Below are 20,319 nucleotides of genomic sequence, written 5' to 3'. Positions count from 1 at the left end.
GGGTTATTAACTCATAACAAACGGTCCTTTAGAAGGTTAGGTATAACTTTAATTAAACACAAATATAGATCTTTAATCTCCAAGCAAAATGTTTACATAGCTGATATGATGTGGTTGGCGAGCAGTCCAACTCTGCCACGTTGAGAAAATCCCAAAGATCCCCTCAGGTTAGACACGCTACCTCTACTTTTCACATCTGACCTAAAGCTGGTAACAGGTGTGCACAGCAGCTTCGTCTGCAGCTTCGTGCAACAACAATCCAGGGATTCTGCATTTCACATCCAACCCCTCCAACAACCTGACATGGTTAACAGCAGTAACAATGTTAGACACAGAGAACACAGGGACAACAAAACTAAAAGAACAAGCTGATGTGAGAGATGGAAACGTGGCTGTCCCCAAACAGTAAAAGCCCTCTAATGGTCCATCCATCCCCCTCCTCCCTCTCAGGTCTGTGCTGTGATGAGCCGGTCATATTCACAGAGCTGTGACAGGATGACATCAGCTTCAATCACTGTGGGGGATGCATCAAACAAGCTGCTGGCTGCCTGACTCATTTCTCATGATTTACTCGTTTACAGAAGATGTGTTTTTTTTTTTTGTATCAACAAACGCACAGTCACACCTGCATTTGTAAACAAGACAGAGAAGTTAAGGCCTGTTGGACACTCGTTTGCCCATGTAATCGGAGCATCATTCATTCAACAGTGTCCTCAACTCACAAGAGACAAATATGACTGGATACTTCCTACAAAAATGAATCTCTACTCAGATCCTCCAATGCCTTTCTGCTGGAGTACGTAAAGTATTTCGCAAGAAATCCTCTATGGTCTTGGAACAGAAAACTATATAACCTATATTTTCTATTTGGCTTTTCATTTGGGATACTTTTAGTGGTAACACTGTTCATGTTTTGTGGTTTTGTGAGGTAACCCTTTCAATATTTCTTACTCTTCATCTTTACTCATTGTTATTGTTTTCAAGTGTCTTATCTTGTTCTTTAAGGCGCATCTTGCATGCACCAGGTGCTACAGTATATAAATACAGTTGTTGTTATTATTATGAAATACAAAAGGCGAATAATTGATAATGTCATGGTAAGAGGCCTATTGGTAAAACTGAAATTACATATCTCATTAGCATTAATCTCTGGTATGATCTGCATGAAATAGAAGAGCAATATCCCGGTGAATTCTGATAATCTATCCTCCAACGTCTGTCAGTTAGCTACATTTGCTAGCTGTCAGTTAGCTAGGTTTGCTAGCTGTCAGTTACAACGTCTCATTGCTTAAAACCTAACATGTAACGTTACCATAAAGTTAACATCAACATTAATTAACGAAACAGTTATTTATTAAACGTTTAAATATCATTCAACGCCTAAAAGCAATTGTTTTGAGTAACTGTTGGTGAAATGACTGAGCAGACGCTACCGTTAGCCGGCCAGCCTACCTAACGTTAATTCATCTAGCGTTAGCTATTAACGTTAGCCGGCTAGCCTACCTAACGTTAATTCACCTAGCTTTAGCCATTAACGTTAGCTAGCTGCTCAGCGATAACGGTAATGTCACTGTGTGCTGAGTTAAACACATGAATGAATGTCAGGTTAAATATTGTTCCGGTGACACTGGGGGTTGTTTTACCTCTTCTTCCTTGTGATTCCTGATGCCACGTACTAAATCCTGAAGATTTTTATCGAACATCCGATCGATGCTCCCTTTGACAATCTTCAAAGCCATGTTTGCCTGTGACTTGTACCGCTTGTGTCCTGCGGGGCGTCTGCAGAGAGGAGTAAGTGGGTGCCGACCGACCCTCTGGACTGTCTCTCATCCACCCGGGTACCGAGTATGTGCAGGGTCTGCTGTTGTTTACCAAGCCCGGGCAGATGAAGCTGAGGCCGGACGGGGCGTCCTGTGTTGTGCAGAGACGCTGGGAATGGATCAGTGTAGGAAATGGCAGACAAAATGGCGTCTTAAGTCAGCTGACTTTAGTATTATGCGAGACTCTCATAGCAATCAGTGGAATTAAAGGTCCAGCGCTCCCTTCATTACATTACATTACATTGCATTTAGCTGACGCTTTTATCCAAAGCGACTTGCAATAAGTACATTCGACCAGGAAGACACAACCTTGAAGAAAACAGAATCATATAAGTACATCAGGTTTCATAAAGCCAAACAGTTCAACCTTCAGAGTAGAAATCTGTTTGATGACAGATTTAGACATTCTAAATGTATGTCCTTAAATTCTTCATAATCTTGTCAACTTCTTTCTTCTTATTCCAATGAAATGTCAAAGTAAACATTCTAGGTCAAAGTCAGACATTTCAGATTTTCCCCAAAATAAATCGCACGAGAGGAATTCTCAGAAAATATAAATTATCTGTTAGGAAAAAAATCACGATATTCTTTTAAATCGGAATTGTGCTTTTTCCCCCCTCAAAATGTTGTCTTTAATCTCAGAATTCTGAAATTAAAGTCGGATTTAAAAAAACAACTGTTGTTCATATCCCTAAATGTTTTTTTCTCATGTGCTCCTTATCCTGTTGCGTACATTAACAAGCCTACAGCATGTGCAGTACTTACTACCAGTGAACTTTATTACATACAAGGTTGACTATGTACTAAGTACCAATAACCTAGAATAACCAACTGGGTCATTCTACAGAAAAGGTGGAAGTGCTGTCACTTACTTTTGCAGACACCAAAATACATGACGTTGACCTAATACTCACATTCATTATATATGTTGAATAAATAGAGATTGTCTTTGCAATGGTACTAAATAAAAAATAAATAAAAAATGGTTTTATACGTAAATTGCAATTTATTTAAAATGCCAAGTTCAAGGAACTGCCTTGTCACTTTGATCATGGAAGAGGAGCCTATAGTTTTAATTTAAAATGGTTTTTTTTCAATAAATAAATCAAATGTATATTTACATAACATTACAAGCATTAAATATAACACTGAAATGGTCAAATAAAACGAAAATTATTATTAATAATATCAAATAAATGTCAGTCACCCAAAATTACGTCATTGGTGTTACTGCTACACAAAACGCTTTTATTTTTGAAATAATGTACTGTCTCTGAAGTGCCTCCTGTAACAAGATATCATTTGAGGCAGTGCAGTGGACAAAGACATAAGGAAAGTCAGATACTTCTTACTTTGTTAAAGGTGTGATTTTATCTTCAAATGTTACGTGCGTCTTTCAAGTCTGTCAGTGTTACTCATTGCATAGCCCTAGGGGTGAACATTTGAATGGGAAAATGTATTGTATTGAAGAGTTAAACGATTTTGATATTGACTGAAGCCATAATTATTTGGTCTGACACTGCAGCCATTTTGTTAAAATGGTAGTGTTTTATCCAAATTGTCACTGGTGGTGTTAGCATCACTGGTGTTACTCTTCTTCCTGGTAACACGTAACACCAGTGACATTCCTATACAAATAAGCTTTGAATAAAGTATACAAATAATAAAAAATAAAAATACTTTAAGCTCTACTTGTTGTGGATTCATCAAGTTAAGAGTTAGTTATTGCTATTTAACAGGTTTTAGATGTTTTTAGAAGGAATATATTTCAGCAGATTTGTATCACCCAGATTCCACCTTTTCTGTAGAATGACCCAACTATATTGTGATGTTTTGTACAAACACAGCAAATTAAGGGTGTTTTACATCCAGAAATGAGAAACAAAACCATGCTGAGATTTTTATTCAAGTCTCAACTAAGTCATAGAAATGCTTTACCAATTTACATAGCACTAAAAACACCTGTTGTATGCATAAGACGTGGACATGTCAAAATAGGCTGCAGCTGCAAGAGATCTCAATAGCTTTTAAGGGCAGTTTTCAATCTGCACAGTTATTCCATTTATTATGCAAGTTACTGAAAGCAGACACTATAGGGAGACGAGAGTGCAAAGTGTTTAACTCCACAGCAGTTGATATTTTAGACAAAACTGTAAATGCAAATATTTGCAAACAAGGCTATAAAAAAGTAGGTGGACCTCAGTTGAATAACATTTTTAAGTGACTCAATTATTGACTTTACATTTCAGACTGGATCAAGACCAGATAATAATATTAATAAAAAAGCTTAACATAAAAGACTCACAGATAGTACTTTACCACTCTTACAATGTCATACACACAGAAAGGAGGCCTTTGTGATGTTGTGTAGGCTTTATCAAAATGAAGCCAACAGATGTAAAGGATGCACAAAATCTTCCAATAGAAAAAAAATGAACGGCATGGCTCCATTTTCCCAAGACAATTCATCGACGTTTCATCTCATACAACCCCGCCTAAATTCAGGTTAGAAGTGCTAAAAATGTAATCATTCAATATAAATACCATGTGACAGACCAAAGTAATGGTTCATGTGGTAGAAATAACAGAATAGCAGGAGTACAGGGGGAAGACCGAGGACGGGCCGAGTGTTGTATAAAACCAAAAGTACATTTTCTGAAATAAAAAGGAGTCTGCGCAGGGCCACAAACTACCATACTAACAAGCTTTCCTTTTGTCATCTTAAATAATGGACCAAATGGATTGAGCAACAGGGGCCTTCTCGTTTGATATCGTACAAAATGTCTATAAATCAACATTGACGTAACAGATACTGTAGGAAACGCAGGGGGCACTGTATGACGTCAAACAAAGAGGCCACCATCTTCAGCACTTGGTCCACTGCAGTGGGGTTTCAGGTCTTTCAGCTTTCTACAGCTGGCGGTTCCGTCTCTGCAGAGATGGACTTGTCTGCCTCTTCATACTTGTGAAGCTGTGGTTCAGCAGGGCTCTCTGGGCTCCGTCTGAACAGAAAGTACATCATCAGTCACAAATACTGCCGTGGTTCAAATATTACCAAGGAGTGGATGCTACCATTAGCTTTGCAATGGCTAGCAAATGGGTCCTGTTTCTCCGAAGTATTTCTGTTCTTTTTCCTTAACCTACGTATTATTATGAAGTAAATGTTGATTGCATAATGACACCATCTGCATTTAGATGTGTTTTCTAAAAGTCTCACTATTACGATGATATTCTGTCTGACACCGGGTACAACCTAACAGAAAATAATGGCCTGATTTACAGCACAAACCTGTGTAAAACAAAATGTAGTGTGTCCTATGGTTGTTGCCAACTATTTTTCAATTAAAGTAGCTAGCATCAACTTAAGATGCGAGTCACCAGGTAAAGTCTTATACGCACATTTGCATATTGGTGTACCGTGGTGAGGTGCTGCTAGCAAGAACTACAGACAGATTACTTTAAGCAGCATTCAAAATAAATAATAATGTATTTTATTTTTATATTTCTTGCTCTTTCTTTCTTTCGTCTTGATAAGTAGCTACATTTGTTAATTAGTGTAGGCTCTCAGGAGAAGTCTATGCAGATGAGATGTGTTTGAAACAGAGATTCCCGTCTATTTTTATTTGTTTTGTAGATGAGCCAAGCTCCGCCTTCATAGCATGATATTTGCCCATTCCAATTACAAGAGCATTAGTTAATTAGTTGAGTTTACATGGGATGCATACCTGATTGGACTTGAAGCAGTATCGTCATTATTTTCCTCATTGGCTGGTGATTTTGGATTTTCCTTTACCTCCATATCATCCTTTTTCTCTTGTGAATCCCCATTCACTGGAGCAGAGTCTAAAAAATGCAAATTAACACACAAATACAAAATTAATCTAAACCAGTTTAAACCCAGATGGAGGTAATATCCACGGTGTGATTTCTTACCTGTGTTTTGTGTCTCCTTCTCACTATTTTCTGGTTCCTTGTCCTCTGTTTGAGGTTTAGCTGCCTCCTCCGACTTTCCCATAAAGCGTAGTTTTAACTTGTTGTAGACCTCAGTGGCTTTTATCATGACTGCATTACTGGCCTTATACCGTCGGATCTATATTGTCCCAAACACACAGAAAAAAACATGAAAGAAATTGGAAATACAAATGATAATTGAAATAGGAAAAATACAGGACTGCCGTGACAGCTCTGATTTTAGGATAACAAAACAAGGTAGGTCGATATAAAACGTATTCAGCATAGTGTAAATCAACATTTGAGTGAATTAAAGAATTAAGGCTAATAAATAAGACCTACTTAGTAAAGTAAAGTGACCACATTTTTACATTGTGTCATTAGAAATCCCCTCAGAGGCACAATCAAGAGTTGGATTAGTGCATTGATTATCAATATTCTGAAAAACCAATGGTAACCCCAAGAAAACGTCAGGTAATTTCTGGACAATGTTTGTAATCCCCGACTAATGCGGTGTACGTTACCACAAAAAGTACACATTTAAAAGTGTTTAAGTCATTTGCCGTTATTGTAACTGCAGGTTATCCTGTCGCAAGATAAGTTTACGAACCTAAAGAACTATCATAGAAAACACACCTTTTTTAGTGTGGCAATAACTTCAGCGTTCTTATGGAGGATCTGGCTGGTGACGGGCACAGCAGCCAGTTCATCCAGCGCCTGTAGACACCGGTCTATGTCCTGAAAACACACAGTTATACACATTTCATTTTTCATGCTGGCGTTAAAACAAAGACATGAGAAAATGTTGCTTAATTTAAATCATATATGTCACTTACCGGGTTGTCCACTTTGAGTGCAAACTTTATGTCAGTGTGAAGTTTCTGTAGCTTTTCATCTGGTGATGGCTCTGCGTGGGAAGTTAGAGTCAATATTTCGTGCTGAATAACTACTTAAAATAATGAAACGGACATGATTGCCCTCGAAATGAATCTTTCAACCGTCTATGCAAACACCTTTCCACCTTCAATGACGAGCACTCTTCAATAAACAGACTGACTGTATGAGGCATTTACCCTTTTTCTTTTCCACCTTCTTCTCTGGCGGCCTCTCTGGTTTGCGTCTTGGTTTTTCAGGCTTAGACCTGAGAGACAGAGAAGAACTCTGTGATCTGTGTACATTAAATGTTAATGAGGTTCTTCTAATGAGTTTTTGCATACTGTAGTGCACATGTGTCTAACTCAAGGCCCGGGGGCCAAATCAGGCCCGTGGTGGATTTAATTTCGGCCCGCAGGATCATTTTAAATTACTATTAGATCTGGCCCGCCGGTATATTGCACGCACACCTTCCCTCCATCCTGAGGGTCTCCTCCGCTCAGAGCCTGAGCCCAAACATTGATGACCTTGCAGATGAGATGCCAAGTATCTGAGCTAGCATCTCAGAGCAGCACACTGAGTTTAATGGATGTTTCCTTCTGCACTTTCTCTCTCACGACAGCAGGGCATGTTTGGTTTTTCTTTGAGGGAAATGTTTTTTTTAAGCTGTTGTTGGCCTGTGGGAAAATGTACTCATAAGAAATGACTCTGGAAAAGCTGCAGATAGAGCCATAAGAAATGAATGCAACTGATTATTTAATGTTTAATGTTGTTTTTATAGGCAATCATTTAAAGGTGGGGTAGGTAAGTTTGAGAAACCGGCTCGAGAGCGCTAGAATTTGAAAATACACAACCGGAGAAAATCTGCCACTTCCTCACAGAGCCCCTCCTCCAACACACACGAACGCGCACATGACCAATGAGGGCACGAGATAAGGTTGTGCCCCGATTGAAGGCTGACAGGCAGGTAGGCCATCCAGTTACTTTAGCCGGTTGTACTTTTTACAGAATAACGGCTTCGACAGATGAAATTTTGTAATGGATTTTTTGTCAAAGCACTTCAGATATTCATTGCTATTGGGATGTTAAGAGCATTCCATGGAATATAACAACAAGTGTATCTCGAGCCGGTTTCTCAAACTTACCTACCCCACCTTTAAGCTTTGTTAGTTCCAGGTTTAATATGTGCAATAAGTTCATTTCAATAACGTCTGCAATAAACATTGAACGAGTCCGGCCTTCGACTAGTACCCATTTGTGTACCCTCTGTGTATTTGAGTTTGACCCCCCTGCTGTCGCCTGTTCCCCTTTGTGCACTCACCTCGCTCTGGTCTTCTCTTCTGACCGTCTGGCTTTTTTCTGTTTAAGCTCTTTCTCCTTCTTATCTTTTCTCTCCTTCTCTTTCTTTATTCTGGCCTTCTTCTGGTTGTCTTGCTTCTTGGATGACTTCTTTGACTTTTGATGTGAAAAAAACAAGAACACTTAAAAGTCGATTACAGCCCTATTCATCTAAATGAAGGCAACAAATTCATTTTAGCGTCTGTACCTCAGTATGTGCCGGAGAATCAGAGTCTGAGGGAGCGGGGATGGGGGCTGGGGGGGGTTTCTTGGACTTCTTCAATGGATGCTCCTCTACGCCTGGATCTGAGCTGTTGTCGCTGTCACTCTCGCTCGCCTTTTTACCCTTATCTTTGTCTTTTTTCTTTTGCTCATCTTCCTCCTTCTCTCGCTCACGTAGCCTGCGGAGCTCCTCTGCCTCCTCTTTTTTCCGGCGCTCCTCCAGCTCTCGCTTACGCTCCTCGTCTCGTTTCTTCCATTCACTGATGCGGTCGGGGCCACTGTCACTGTGGGGAAAAACAGAGCAACATTTATGCAATTTGGTACATTTGGCAGTAACTTAGTATGTAGGGACTTTGCCTGGGAAACAGACTCACACACTGCTTAAAGGCACGGACACACCAGGCCGACGATGAGCGGCGACACGCCCTACTCAGATTGGTGTGTCCCGCACCATCGGATCTTTTCAGCCGGGCCAACGCCTTTTCGGCCGAAAACGCAGTTAGCCAAAGGCAGTCGGCAAAATAAATCACTCTGATTGGCTGCTGAGCTAGCGAATCAGTGCATGAGAAGCGAAACAGAAGTGAGGAACCCAAACAAACTATTAAGAAGGCAAATCTGAGATTTCATTTATCTCCAGCTCTCGACACAGGTTCGGGAAAGCCCTGTGAGCTTGAAAAATGGACACGCTATTTGTTGTTTGTTTATATCACGCAGTCTGTTCTTCTTCTCTCGGTTATCACGCAGTCTGTCTTCCGGTTGTTGCCTCTTTTGAATGACGAATACACACTACCGCCGCCTGCTGGTAAGGAGAGTTATTGCCACTCACGCATGCGCAGTTCGTACGTGCTTCTTGGCCGTCGGCTGAAGTCTTTGCGGTGTGTTCCAGTGCGAAACATGGACAAAACGCAGAAACGCGAGGAGACACAACAGCCGGGGTCCGTCTGTGTCAGTTCTTTGTTGTCAGATTGGTGTGTCCGGGCCTTTAAAGATGCTGTGTAGTGTATTGTTGCTGCCCACTGCCCCTTTCACTAGGATGGGTTAAATGTGAAGTCTACATTTTACTAGATGGTGCTTTGTGCATGATTTAAAGTTAACTTTATTTGATTCATTGTAATGCCCTCTTTATAACGAGCTTGTTTGTAAACATTACTGTTTGTTAAGGCCCTGACACACCAAGCAATCACCAGAGAACTCGCCGACGCCGTGTTCTCCTGCATCTTGGCCATGTGTCGCACTGGAACACACCGCAAAGACTTCAGCCGAGCATGTACAAACTGCGCATGCGTGAGCAGCAATAACTCTCCTTACCAGCAGGCGGCGGTAGTGTGTATTCATCATTCAAAAGAGGCAACAACCGGAAGACAGAGAAGAAGAACAGACTACGTGATATAAACAAACAACAAATATCATCTGCGTTCCATTTTCACTCTCGTCCATCGAAAACATGTTTCGTGCGGTACTGGAGCTACCTGCCATTGGAGTGTTGCTTGTGGAAATCATTCTCAAGAAACCGTTTCGCTTCTCATGCACTGATTCGCTAGCTGAACAGCCAATCAGAGTGATGTCTTTGTCCGACTGTCTGTGGCCGATGCACATGTTGAATCGGCCATGCGTCGGCCACGAAAGGCCAAATAAGGCGTGTCACGGCCGACAGTGCGGGACACACCAAATTGAGTTTGGGAGACAGGGCACGCTTCGTCGTCCGACTAACGCAAACGGCCGATTTCGGCCTGGTGTGTCAGGGCCTTAATATGTATAATGTGTATAATATGTATGTACTGTATATAAATAATATGTAGGAATAAAGCAGTCTTACCTGTCGCTGTCGGATGAAGATGAAGGTGTTCGTTTTGCCGGGGTTGGTTTGGGTTTGGGTTTCCGTGCACGAGGCTTTGGTGCGGGCTTCTCTGTGGGTGCTAAAGATAAAGCAAATTAAATAAATGTATGTAGGGCAAAACGAAAGGGCCTGAAATCTAACTCCAGAAACATTTATTTCCAGAATTGGAAGCTGAAATGTATGAACAGCAATGAACCCACACCTTTCTTGCGTGCCTGTGGGGCTTTTTTAGGAGGAGGGTCTGAGTCTGAGTCAGACTTTGAGCCAGACTGAGACTCGGAGCCGGACACAGCCGGTCGAGGCTTCTCGTCCTCCGACTCGCTGTCAGCTGCTTTCTTCTCTGGTTCTGATCCTGAGTCCGAGTCTGAGCCAGACATATCCTTCTTCAAGATGACAGAAAAAATTGGAGTTAGAGATAAATGAATAATACAAAAACTGCCAAGCCATAAAACATTTTTGAATGTGATGCTGATGGTTCACCTTATTCTTCGCTCTGCCTCCTGCTTTCGGTCTACCTCGTCCTCCACCAGCTGCTTTCTTCTCTGGTTCTGATCCTGAGTCCGAGTCTGAGCCAGACATATCCTTCTTCAACATGACAGAAAAAATTGGAGTTAGAGATAAATGAATAATTATGGAAGCCCATTTTCGCCACTTACATTTTTTTAAATGCCCATAAAATAAAAAGAGTCATAATTATGAGATAAGAAGTTGCTGCTCTCCACCATGCAAACGGCATCTAGTCCTAAGGTAACTATTGCAGGTGACTTTTGTAAATGTTAGATGTTACATATAGCCTATATTGCAGCTAAACTACAACAATGCAGTTCATAGCTTTGACATTACCTGTTATGAACTATAATATATATGCCTATAGTTTTGTGGTAACGTTCACGGGTTAGAGTTAGGCTAGCAACTCACAGCAGCAGTATGCCTACACTATTGTCATTAGTGGCGTGAACGTTACCACAAAACTATAGGCATATATATTATAGTTCATAACAGGTAATGTCAAAGCTATAAACTGCATTGTTGTAGTTTAGCTGCAATATAGGCTATATGTAACATCTAACATTTACAAAAGTCACCTGCAATAGTTACCTTATTTAGGACTAGATGCCGTTTGCATGGTGGAGAGCAGCAAGCTGATGAAGGGACCTTTGAAGACAGCGCCACTGCAGCGCATGCGCACTTCTTATCTCGTAATTATGACTTTCTATCTCATAATTATGACTTTTTATCTCAATATTATGACTTTCTATCTCATTATCTCATACTTATGACTTTTCATGGGGATTTTATTTTTTTCGAGTGGCCATAAATAATACAAAAACTGCCATGCCATAAAAAAAACGTTTAAATGTGATGCCGATGGTTCACCTTGTTCTTCGCTCTGCCTCCTGCTTTCGGTCCACCTCGTCCTCCACCACCTGCTTTCTTCTCTGGTTCTGATCCTGAGTCCGAGTCTGAGCCAGACATATCCTTCTTCAACATGACAGAAAGAATTGGAGTTAGAGATAAATGAATAATACAAAAACTGCCAAGCCATAAAAAGAAATTTGAATGTGATGCTGATGGTTCACCTTGTTCTTCGCTCTACCTCCTGCTTTCGGTCCACCTCGTCCTCCACCACCTGCTTTCTTCTCTGGTTCTGATCCTGATCCTGAGTCTGAGCCAGACATATCCTTCTTCAACATAACAGAAAGAATTGGAGTTAGAGATAAATGAATAATACAAAAACTGCCAAGCCATAAAAAATGTTTAATGTGATGCCGACGGTTCACCTTATTCTTTGCTCTGCCTCCTGCTTTCGGTCCACCTCGTCCTCCACCAGCTGCTTTCTTCTCTGGTTCTGATCCTGAGTCCGAGTCCGAGCCAGACATATCCTTCTTCAACATGACAGAAAAAATTAGAGATAAATTAATAATACAAAAACTGCCATGCCATACAAAATGTTTTTAATGTGATGCCGATGGTTCACCTTGTTCTTCGCTTTGCCTCCTGCTTTCGGTCCACCTCGCCCTCCACCACCTGCTTTCTTCTCTGGAGTAAAATCCTGTTGGAAAAAATACAAATGAGTAACATTCATTGGCTTTTTTTGATAACGTGGTGTGTGCATCTGTGTGTGTAAGTACCTGGTCACTATTCTTGCCAGACTCAGACTCTGAAGGTGTGGGTTCTGAGTCAGATCCACTCTCCTGTTTGTCTCGCTCACTGGACGAGCCACGAGCCTTTTTTGGAGGTGGAGGCCGCTAAAATAGAAACACACATATTTAAATAAAACAAGTTGAACTTTTCAGAATCAGAATACCTTTGTTAGTCCCACAGAGGGGACATTTACATTGTTACAGCAGAAAAGAGCCAAAGACAGTTTAATGTTACCTAAGCATGCATCAAAAGTACTAAAGATAAAAAAAGAAATAATAATAAAAAAGTTACACATTTTACAAAAATACACACCCTGTAACAGTTCTGAGGATTTAGCAGCCAGATATATATATATCACCGTTTTTAACGGCATATATATATATATATATTGCACATAGTTGGTATTTAACAACAAGAGGTGTTATAGTCAGTGTTGTTGTGTGTGTGTGTCTTTATCAAGTAGTAGTAGTAGTAGTAGTAGTAGTAGTAGTAGTAGTAGTAGTAGTAGTAGAACCTTTATTTATCCAGGAAAATCAATTAAGAACAAATTCTTATTTACAATGATGACCTGACAGGAGGCAAAGGCTTCCTGAGGGGATGGGGTTTGGAAATAAAAAGACACACTCCGGGCACTACAGAACCCAGGAGACAACACAAACACATGCAAAGATGACAGGCATAGCAGTTGAACATATAAAAACTCTAAAACAATATTGCTGTGGTTCAATCAGTCATTAAAACCAGCATCAGGCAAAGCAGCTGCATGTGTACCAGGGTGTCTATAATAGTGACATTGAAGGTGCGGGGGGAGACAAAGGTTTTAATTTGTAATGTTTTTTGAACGGTATTCCAGCTATCTGCCGCTGCAAACTGAAAGGCGGAGCGGCCAAAGGATGTATGGGCTTTAGGGATCTTTAGCAGGATGCTTGTAGCTGACCGGGTGTTGTGCGTTGGGGGTGTGCGGAGTTGCAGTAATTGTGTGAGGTAGAAGGGAGTGAGGCCTAGGAGTGTTTTGTAAACAAACATCAGCCAGTGGATGTTGCGTCTGGTCTCAAGAGAGGGCCAGTTAGCCAGAGAGTACAGGTCACAGTGGTGTGTCCTGTAGGGGGCAAGTATTTCAAGTATTTCACTGCAGCTTGTTTTTATACACAGTCAGTTTTGTTTTCAGCCAAACACGGTGATGGCGAAAGGCAACTCTAATCTCTATAAGGGCTGTCAACACTGGAACACATTTACAATTGAGCAAATTAGTTTCCATTTATTCATGGTTTGGGTTAAAGACAACAAGAACGGAACCGAAGTGATTGTCATTTACCAAGATGCATTAATGCATATGTGTTTCTGTAGTGTAGTATCAAATCAAATAAAACTTTATTTGTATAGCCCAATATCACAAAATACGTTTGTCTCAGTGGGCTTTACAGATTAAAAACCAACAACATTGTATGCATTGTAGTTACAGCAAAATGAGTATATAGGTACTTTCACACCGCAGTACTTTGTACTAAAGTGGGGAAAGTACTGCGGTGTGAAAGCGCCTTATGAGTAGTCTATCTGTGTATTTGTGTATTGTACTGTATCATGGACAAGGGTTGAACATGAGTTTCATGCTCTGTATTGGAAATATGTTGAATTGCACCGTCCCTAACATTTAAAAATAACTTTGAATGTACAGCTCGACCTGTCAAACTTGTACATGTATCATTATTGCTTTTGACAACAAAAAAAGGAAGTCAACAGTCATTAGCGGTATTTTGTTGATACCTCCTGTTTTTCTTAATTCATACCTTACACACAAATTCTCAAAACAGACCTAAGCATTGTAAATTGTGATGGTAACTTTGATGCTGCTGATTAAACTTGGTGGCATTGTACCCATAATTGTAAACAAGAATATCACTTTCCATTCAGCTCAACAACAGATCGTCTGATCCAATCAGTAAATGGTTTATTAGCCAAATCCCTGAACAGGCCTTTACCGACAGTTCAATGTTATGTTTAACGGCCATTACCTTAGCAGGAGGTGGCTTTCTCTTCACAGCTGCTCCCTTTCCTTCATCTTCACTCCCAGAATCTGAGTCCACCACACTAGCTGAATCTGCTTTCTTAGGCGCTGGAGCTGCTTCTTCCTCTGCGTCATCTTCATCACTTCCTCGTCCGGCATCGTTGCCCTCACTGTCAGATGAGCTGGCCGGCTGCAAATGAAGATGATTGATTAAAAAATGTCATGACGATTTTCTTTTTCTTTGACGGTTTCTGTCTTAGACAGAGACATAAAAAATGGGGACAGAAATGCACCAAAGTCCCCTGGTAAGAATTGAACAACAAATGTTTCAGCACGCATCACACCTTAGACTGCTGGCCATCAGGACTCCCTAACGGCTGCGTTTTATTCCAGAGAAAAGACAAGGAATGTTTATTTGTAAAGCACTTTTAAACAACCAGACAATTGAAAGTGCTTTAAAAGTTAATATCTGCATGTTAGTTAGAAAATAATGGACAGAAAAATGTATTAATGTGCAAGAGCTGAGCAGGAATGAATATAAACACCTTCAGGTTTGACACTAATAAAGACTTCAAATTCTTCATTTACAGTTTCTTCACAAGTATGAGTTAAACGTAAATTGCTTCAGGATTTAGGATTTCTGAAATAATGGTATCTTACTGCTGGCGGTGCGCTGTAGGATGCATGTGGATTGTTCTGGATCTCCCATAAACCTTCATTGAACCCCTTCCTTTTGTTGGGCTTTCCATAGCGTTCGCTGTACTTTTCATAGGCAAAAAGGTCCTTTGCTGCAAGGAATGCTCTGTGAAGCAGTAAGATGGAAGTATTATTTAAGCTGTACAATTTTCGAAAAAGGACAGTTATTATTGAACAGGATGGAATTATATAGGCTTTACACTGACTGACTTGAAATGTAAGAACACTTGACTGTGCCACCTAGTGATGGATTATTAAACTGCAGGTGCCATATTGTCAAACAGATGGTGTCTGATGCCATATCAGACATATAAACACATCTCTCGAAAACATACTGCTAACTCAGACTGACAAAAGTCTACAGTGAGTAAACCTTCAGAAAAGAATAAGGCTTAAAGGTGGGGTAGGTAAGTTTGAGAAACCGGCTCGAGATACACTTTTTGTTATATTCCATGGAATGCTCTTAACTTCCCGATAGCAATGAATATCTGAAGTGCTTTGACTAAAAATCCATAGAAAAAATGTCATCTGTAGAAGCCGTGGCGCTGTAAAAAGTACGACCAATCATCTGAGCCGGCCCGGCTAAAATAACTGGATGGCCTACCTGCCTGTCAGCCTTCCATCTGGGCACAAACTTATCTCGTGCCCTCATTGGTCATGTGCGCGTTCGTGTGTGTTGGAGGAGGGGCTCTGTGAGGAAGTGGCAGATTTTTCCCGGCTGTGTATTTTCAAATTCTAGCGCACTCGAGCTGGTTTCTCCAAAATTACCTCCCCCACCTTTAAGAGAGGAGACTGACAAACAACTGTGTGAGATAAACGTAGATAATTGTGTTGTGGTGTCACAGCATAGCTGTCAAAGAGCATATAATGCTAACAAACAGATATGCAGCATGACAACAATTCCCTGCTTACAGTAGATTACAGAAAAGAATTTGCTGTCATTTAAAGAGGCCCTATTATGCTTATTTGGGTTTTCCCTTCACTGTAGTGTTTTATAAAGGTTTGTGTGCAATGTGCATGTTACTGGTCTGCAAAGGCTAAAATCACCAAGTTTAGCTAGAGGGACTTAGCATTGTAGTCCTTTGTTTACTTCTGCAACATTGTGACAATGGCTAGTGCTCTACTACATTGTACATAATAGACTAAGGGGCGGGACATCTCTAAGCGGTTGACAAAGCACAACAGAGCCGGACAGCTAACCAATCAGAGCAGACTGGGCTCTGGTTTCAGACAGAGGGTGAAAAGAGGTGCTGCAGCACAGGCAGTGTGAGAAATAAGAGCTTTTTGAACATTAAAACATGGAGACATGTCACAGTAGAGACATCAAATACAAATATGGAACCTGAAAATGAGCATTATAGGGCCCCTTCAGGTTAAAACACTAGGCCGGTTTCTTGTTTCTCCAACTAAAGATAATTACAAAACTGTACTCACGTCTCATGTGTCCCAAAGAAGAAAATTGGGATTTTATTAGGAGGTGGTTTCACTGCCCCATCAGCCACGTCTTCAATCTGCAAACAAGCAAGTAAATACCAAGTGGCAAATAAAAACATTATGGAACTCATTCAAACATGGTGGCAGCATGTATTCATTTAGGTTGTGTCAGAAAAACATAACATTGCAGAGTGAAGCTGATTTAACTTTGTATGGATGCATATGTGGTGGTTTTATATTGAGTAAAGTGTTTTCTTATCTAGAATTATGAATCGTCATTTCCAAAATAACGTTAGCTTCGCAGCAGTGCATTCCCATGCAGATTAACGTTAGGCCACCAGTATCTCATGCAAATGATGCTGCTAATGCACCGCATAGAGGCCTGAATCACAGCCTGTCAGCTCCACCACATATTCATTTGTGCATTTGTGGGATGGTTTACATGTTAGATAGTGGATACACAGAGAGCCTTTGCATGCAGAGCAGCTCATCTCCTCCGCCCCTCCGGCTGCTGCTAGCGTTGCTTACCCTGGCTGGCCAGTGGGGGTACCCCTTCATTTTAGCGAAAACCAGGTCTCCGGGCTGGAAGCTGTGCGGCATTGTCCCACTCCTCGGTGCAGCCGGGATTTAGAAAGTATTCGGCGGCGTAGCCTTCCTGTGTCTCTCTCGGTTTGCTGTTTTTTCCAGGTCGACACGAAACCTAGAAACGATGGGGTTAGCTAGCTAAGCTAACAGTATACTAACGTTACCGCGAGAACAAGCGGCTCAGGGAAGATGGCAGTAACGTACCAAGCACTTCCGGTGAGAGAATGTTCTATGCCTTCAAAATAAAGGACCTCTACTCGATGTAAAAACATTGTAATTAAATTGATCCAACAAATAAACAAATACAAATAAATAAATTAACCTCAATCTTCATTTATCATACATTTCCAGTAGACTGTAAACAATATTTAACTATAAATACAGGTAATGTTAATAATTGTTAACTCATAACGTGCAAAAGAGTAAAAGCAGTTTATTATAAATCAGAACTTTAAAGTTAAACTGGGGGATTGGATTCGTGTAATAATATTAATAATGATATTATTAATATTCTTACACCAATCCAATCCCCCAGTTTAACATTACCTGTATTTATAGTTCAATATTTTTTACAGTGTTTCTATAACTAATATGTATTGCACTTGTTATACCATGTCTTGTATCTTGTTCTGTAGATTACCTGTCTTTGTGTCTTCTCTTTATTGTTCATTATTTTGTTTTTCTGAACATGCAAACACAACTCGGTGCGCACTGTATATAGATTGATGACAATATAGCCCCTTATCTTATCTCTGTATATCACCAGAAACCATGTCACATGATGCAGGATCTCAATCTTCAAAAACAATTAAACAAGTATGTGCAACTATATTTGTTACCTACCTACACGTATCTACAAATAATAAACAGGCTTGCATACGTATACTTCTTTATTGTCATATTCACAATCATTAGAGAGCATTCGATGTCAATAATAGTCTTGGATCTCAGGCTCTCTCTCACAATACTCATACAATTAAGAAATCAAAATCAAAATACAACTTAAATAAAGTAATATGAATTAGTGCTAGATAGTTGTGCCCATATTATCAAAATGTATTTTAAAGTTTTTCGGATTGATACATTAAATGTGTACATTTTTGAATAACAAAAAGGTTACATAAAGTTTCTGACTTTTATTCTATAAAGTAAATTCTCCGTCGTTGTCAAACCGGAAGTTCATCTTCCAACGTTCTCAGAAACTTCACTAATCCGGATGAAGCAGGCTGATCGGCTCCACGCGATACGACAACCACGGCGGAAGTCCCGCCTTTCTCTCCTCGCTATTGGCTGACACTCGATCCGTTTCCTCTCCACCCAATGACAGATCCTAAAGTAGAGGGCTGCATTGACCTCCCCCCGGATTCACCTCTAATGCGAAGCCATGTTTCGGTCTTTGAGACGCGTACAGCAGTTTAACTGCAACCTCCTGGCTTTAAAAAGAGTCAGAGTCAACTCGAAACTGCTAATCTGCACGTCCAGAATGGCCGCCTCAGAGTACAGGATCGAGCGGGACTCTTTCGGTGAGTTAAAGGTCCCAGTTGACAAGTACTACGGAGCCCAGACTGTCAGATCCACTATGAACTTCAAAATTGGGGGACCCAGTGAGAGAATGCCGATCCAAGTGATCAAGGCCTTCGGTATCCTGAAGAGAGCAGCGGCTGAGGTGAACAAGGAGTTTGGCCTGGACCCTAAAATAGCAGATGCAATCATCCAGGCTGCAGATGAGGTGTCAGCTGGTAAACTGGATGATCATTTCCCTCTGGTGGTGTGGCAGACTGGATCTGGCACTCAGAGCAACATGAACGTAAATGAGGTGATCAGCAACAGGGCTATTGAGATCCTGGGAGGGAAACTAGGCTCCAAGGATCCCGTCCATCCTAATGACCACGTCAACAAGAGTCAGAGCTCCAATGACACTTTCCCCACCGCCATGCACATCGCTGCAGCCACAGAGGTCCACCACGTCCTGCTGCCTGGCCTGCAGGCGCTGCACGATGCTCTGGCTGCAAAGGCTGTAGAGTTCAAAGACATCATCAAGATCGGACGCACACACACTCAGGATGCTGTGCCGCTGTCCCTCGGGCAGGAGTTCAGTGGGTATGTCCAGCAGATGAAGTACAGCATCGAGAGAGTCAAGTCTGCCATGCCCCGAGTGTACGAGCTGGCAGCAGGAGGCACGGCAGTGGGGACTGGACTCAACACCCGCATCGGCTTCGCTGAGAAAATCGCCTCTACCGTTTCCTCTCTCACAGGCCTGCCTTTTATCACCGCGCCCAACAAGTTTGAAGCTCTGGCGGCCCACGATGCCATGGTGGAGCTGAGTGGAGCTCTGAACACCGTGGCTGTCAGCCTGATGAAGATCGCCAACGACATCCGATTCCTGGGGTCAGGACCTCGCTCCGGCCTGGGAGAGCTCATCTTACCAGAGAACGAACCAGGAAGCAGCATCATGCCGGGCAAAGTGAACCCCACCCAGTGCGAGGCCATCACCATGGTGGCAGCCCAGGTCATGGGGAACAACGTGGCGGTCACCATCGGAGGCAGCAACGGACACTTCGAGCTCAACGTCTTCAAGCCCATGATCATCAAGAACGTGCTGAACTCAGCCAGGCTTCTCGGAGATGCATCCGTGTCCTTCACCAACAACTGCGTGCTGGGCATCGAGCCCAACATCGAGAGGATCAACAAGCTCATGAACGAGTCCCTCATGTTGGTCACCGCTCTCAACGAACACATCGGGTACGACAAAGCGGCCACCATCGCCAAGACGGCGCACAAGAAGGGCTCCACGCTGAAGGCCGTGGCCGTGGAGCTGGGCTATCTGACCGAGGAGCAGTTTGACCAGTGGGTGAAGCCGAGTGAGATGCTGGGGCCAAAGTGAACTGTGACAAGAAACACAAGACAAATGAAAGTGTCGGAAAAGACTATCTACAAATAAATCAAAGAGACAACATCTCTGAATCCAGAACATCTCGCCTTTAAAAAAAATATGAGAATGCTTTGCAGCTTCTTTCTTAATGGTTGATTTCACGGTCATACACTTGTAACAGTAAAGCCACCGATTTGATTGACGCATATTCAAAGATGCTCCTTCACAAAAAAAAACACCCGTGTGTGAGAGAACATACCGTTTTGATTGAAATGAGTTTTGTGTACCAACATTCTTGGTTTCGGTATTTGAAGTCTTAAATGAATTTGACTTAGTTGGTATCTTCATGGTTGTTCACACTTTGCCATCCAAAAGGATTCAACAGGGACCGCTGTGTGTTCTGGTTTACAGCACGTGTGCCATTTTTTTGTTCCAATTTAATGATGTATTCATTAAAAAGCAACTATATTCTGCTTTCTGGCTTTCATCCTCTTGATTTACAGTTTACACACGCATGCTACATGTATATAATACGCTACGG

The 20,319-nt window shown here is 41.5% G+C and overlaps 3 protein-coding genes across 16 annotated transcripts in view; 1 reads left to right on the top strand and 2 right to left on the bottom strand.

Annotated features, from left to right (window-relative positions):
* The window catches only part of ap3d1 (adaptor related protein complex 3 subunit delta 1), a 35,478-nt gene extending 33,519 nt beyond the window's left edge, over window positions 1–1,959 (bottom strand). For all 6 annotated transcript variants that reach the window (XM_034081963.2, XM_034081965.2, XM_034081967.2 and 3 more), the window contains exon 1: window positions 1,644–1,959. In XM_034081963.2, the coding sequence (XP_033937854.1) occupies window positions 1,644–1,739 (96 nt within the window). In that variant the 5' untranslated portion in view covers window positions 1,740–1,959. The remainder of the gene's footprint in view (window positions 1–1,643) is intronic.
* Window positions 1,960–3,707: 1,748 nt separating this feature from the next.
* On the bottom strand, window positions 3,708–17,086 carry hdgfl2 (HDGF like 2). Of its 9 annotated transcripts, none has more exons than XM_034081457.1 (21): window positions 16,850–17,086; window positions 16,322–16,398; window positions 14,852–14,993; window positions 14,536–14,568; window positions 14,199–14,381; window positions 12,174–12,290; window positions 12,020–12,094; window positions 11,823–11,927; window positions 11,622–11,726; window positions 11,419–11,523; window positions 10,522–10,626; window positions 10,244–10,424; window positions 10,021–10,120; window positions 8,191–8,488; window positions 7,966–8,099; window positions 6,845–6,912; window positions 6,608–6,678; window positions 6,408–6,509; window positions 5,754–5,910; window positions 5,546–5,663; window positions 3,708–4,822 (listed from the first exon to the last, which is right to left on the bottom strand). In XM_034081457.1, the coding sequence occupies exons 1-21, from the start codon at window positions 16,919–16,921 to the stop codon at window positions 4,723–4,725; spliced, it is 2,448 nt and encodes an 815-aa protein (XP_033937348.1). In that variant the 5' UTR covers window positions 16,922–17,086; the 3' UTR covers window positions 3,708–4,722. The 9 variants fall into 9 exon arrangements, with proteins under 9 accessions (XP_033937348.1, XP_071058929.1, XP_033937352.1 ...); XM_071202828.1 differs by having other exon boundaries at window positions 10,244–10,421; XM_034081461.1 differs by having other exon boundaries at window positions 10,522–10,623.
* Window positions 17,087–18,222: 1,136 nt separating this feature from the next.
* fh (fumarate hydratase) lies at window positions 18,223–20,251 on the top strand. The gene has a single exon (XM_034081130.2). The coding sequence runs from the start codon at window positions 18,291–18,293 to the stop codon at window positions 19,788–19,790; it is 1,500 nt and encodes a 499-aa protein (XP_033937021.1). The 5' UTR covers window positions 18,223–18,290; the 3' UTR covers window positions 19,791–20,251.
* The last annotated feature ends 68 nt before the right edge of the window (window positions 20,252–20,319 follow it).

The sequence above is a fragment of the Pseudochaenichthys georgianus genome, chromosome 4 (assembly GCF_902827115.2).
Source record: "Pseudochaenichthys georgianus chromosome 4, fPseGeo1.2, whole genome shotgun sequence".
Lineage (NCBI taxonomy): Eukaryota > Metazoa > Chordata > Actinopteri > Perciformes > Channichthyidae > Pseudochaenichthys > Pseudochaenichthys georgianus.
This window is presented reverse-complemented; position numbering and strand designations above follow the sequence as displayed.

What these genes read in the sequence shown, in the direction of transcription:
- hdgfl2 (XM_034081457.1), bottom strand. Translation starts at nt 16,921, where the DNA reads ATGCCGCACAGCTTCCAGCCCGGAGACCTGGTTTTCGCTAAAATGAAG. An exon ending in ATTCTCCGGCACATACTGAG is followed by an intron (nt 8,100 to 8,190) that starts GTACAGACGCTA and finishes TCACATCAAAAG; the next exon opens with TCAAAGAAGTCATCCAAGAA. An exon ending in GAAGGTGGAAAAGAAAAAGG is followed by an intron (nt 6,679 to 6,844) that starts GTAAATGCCTCA and finishes CTTCCCACGCAG; the next exon opens with AGCCATCACCAGATGAAAAG.
- fh (XM_034081130.2), top strand. Translation starts at nt 18,291, where the DNA reads ATGTTTCGGTCTTTGAGACGCGTACAGCAGTTTAACTGCAACCTCCTG.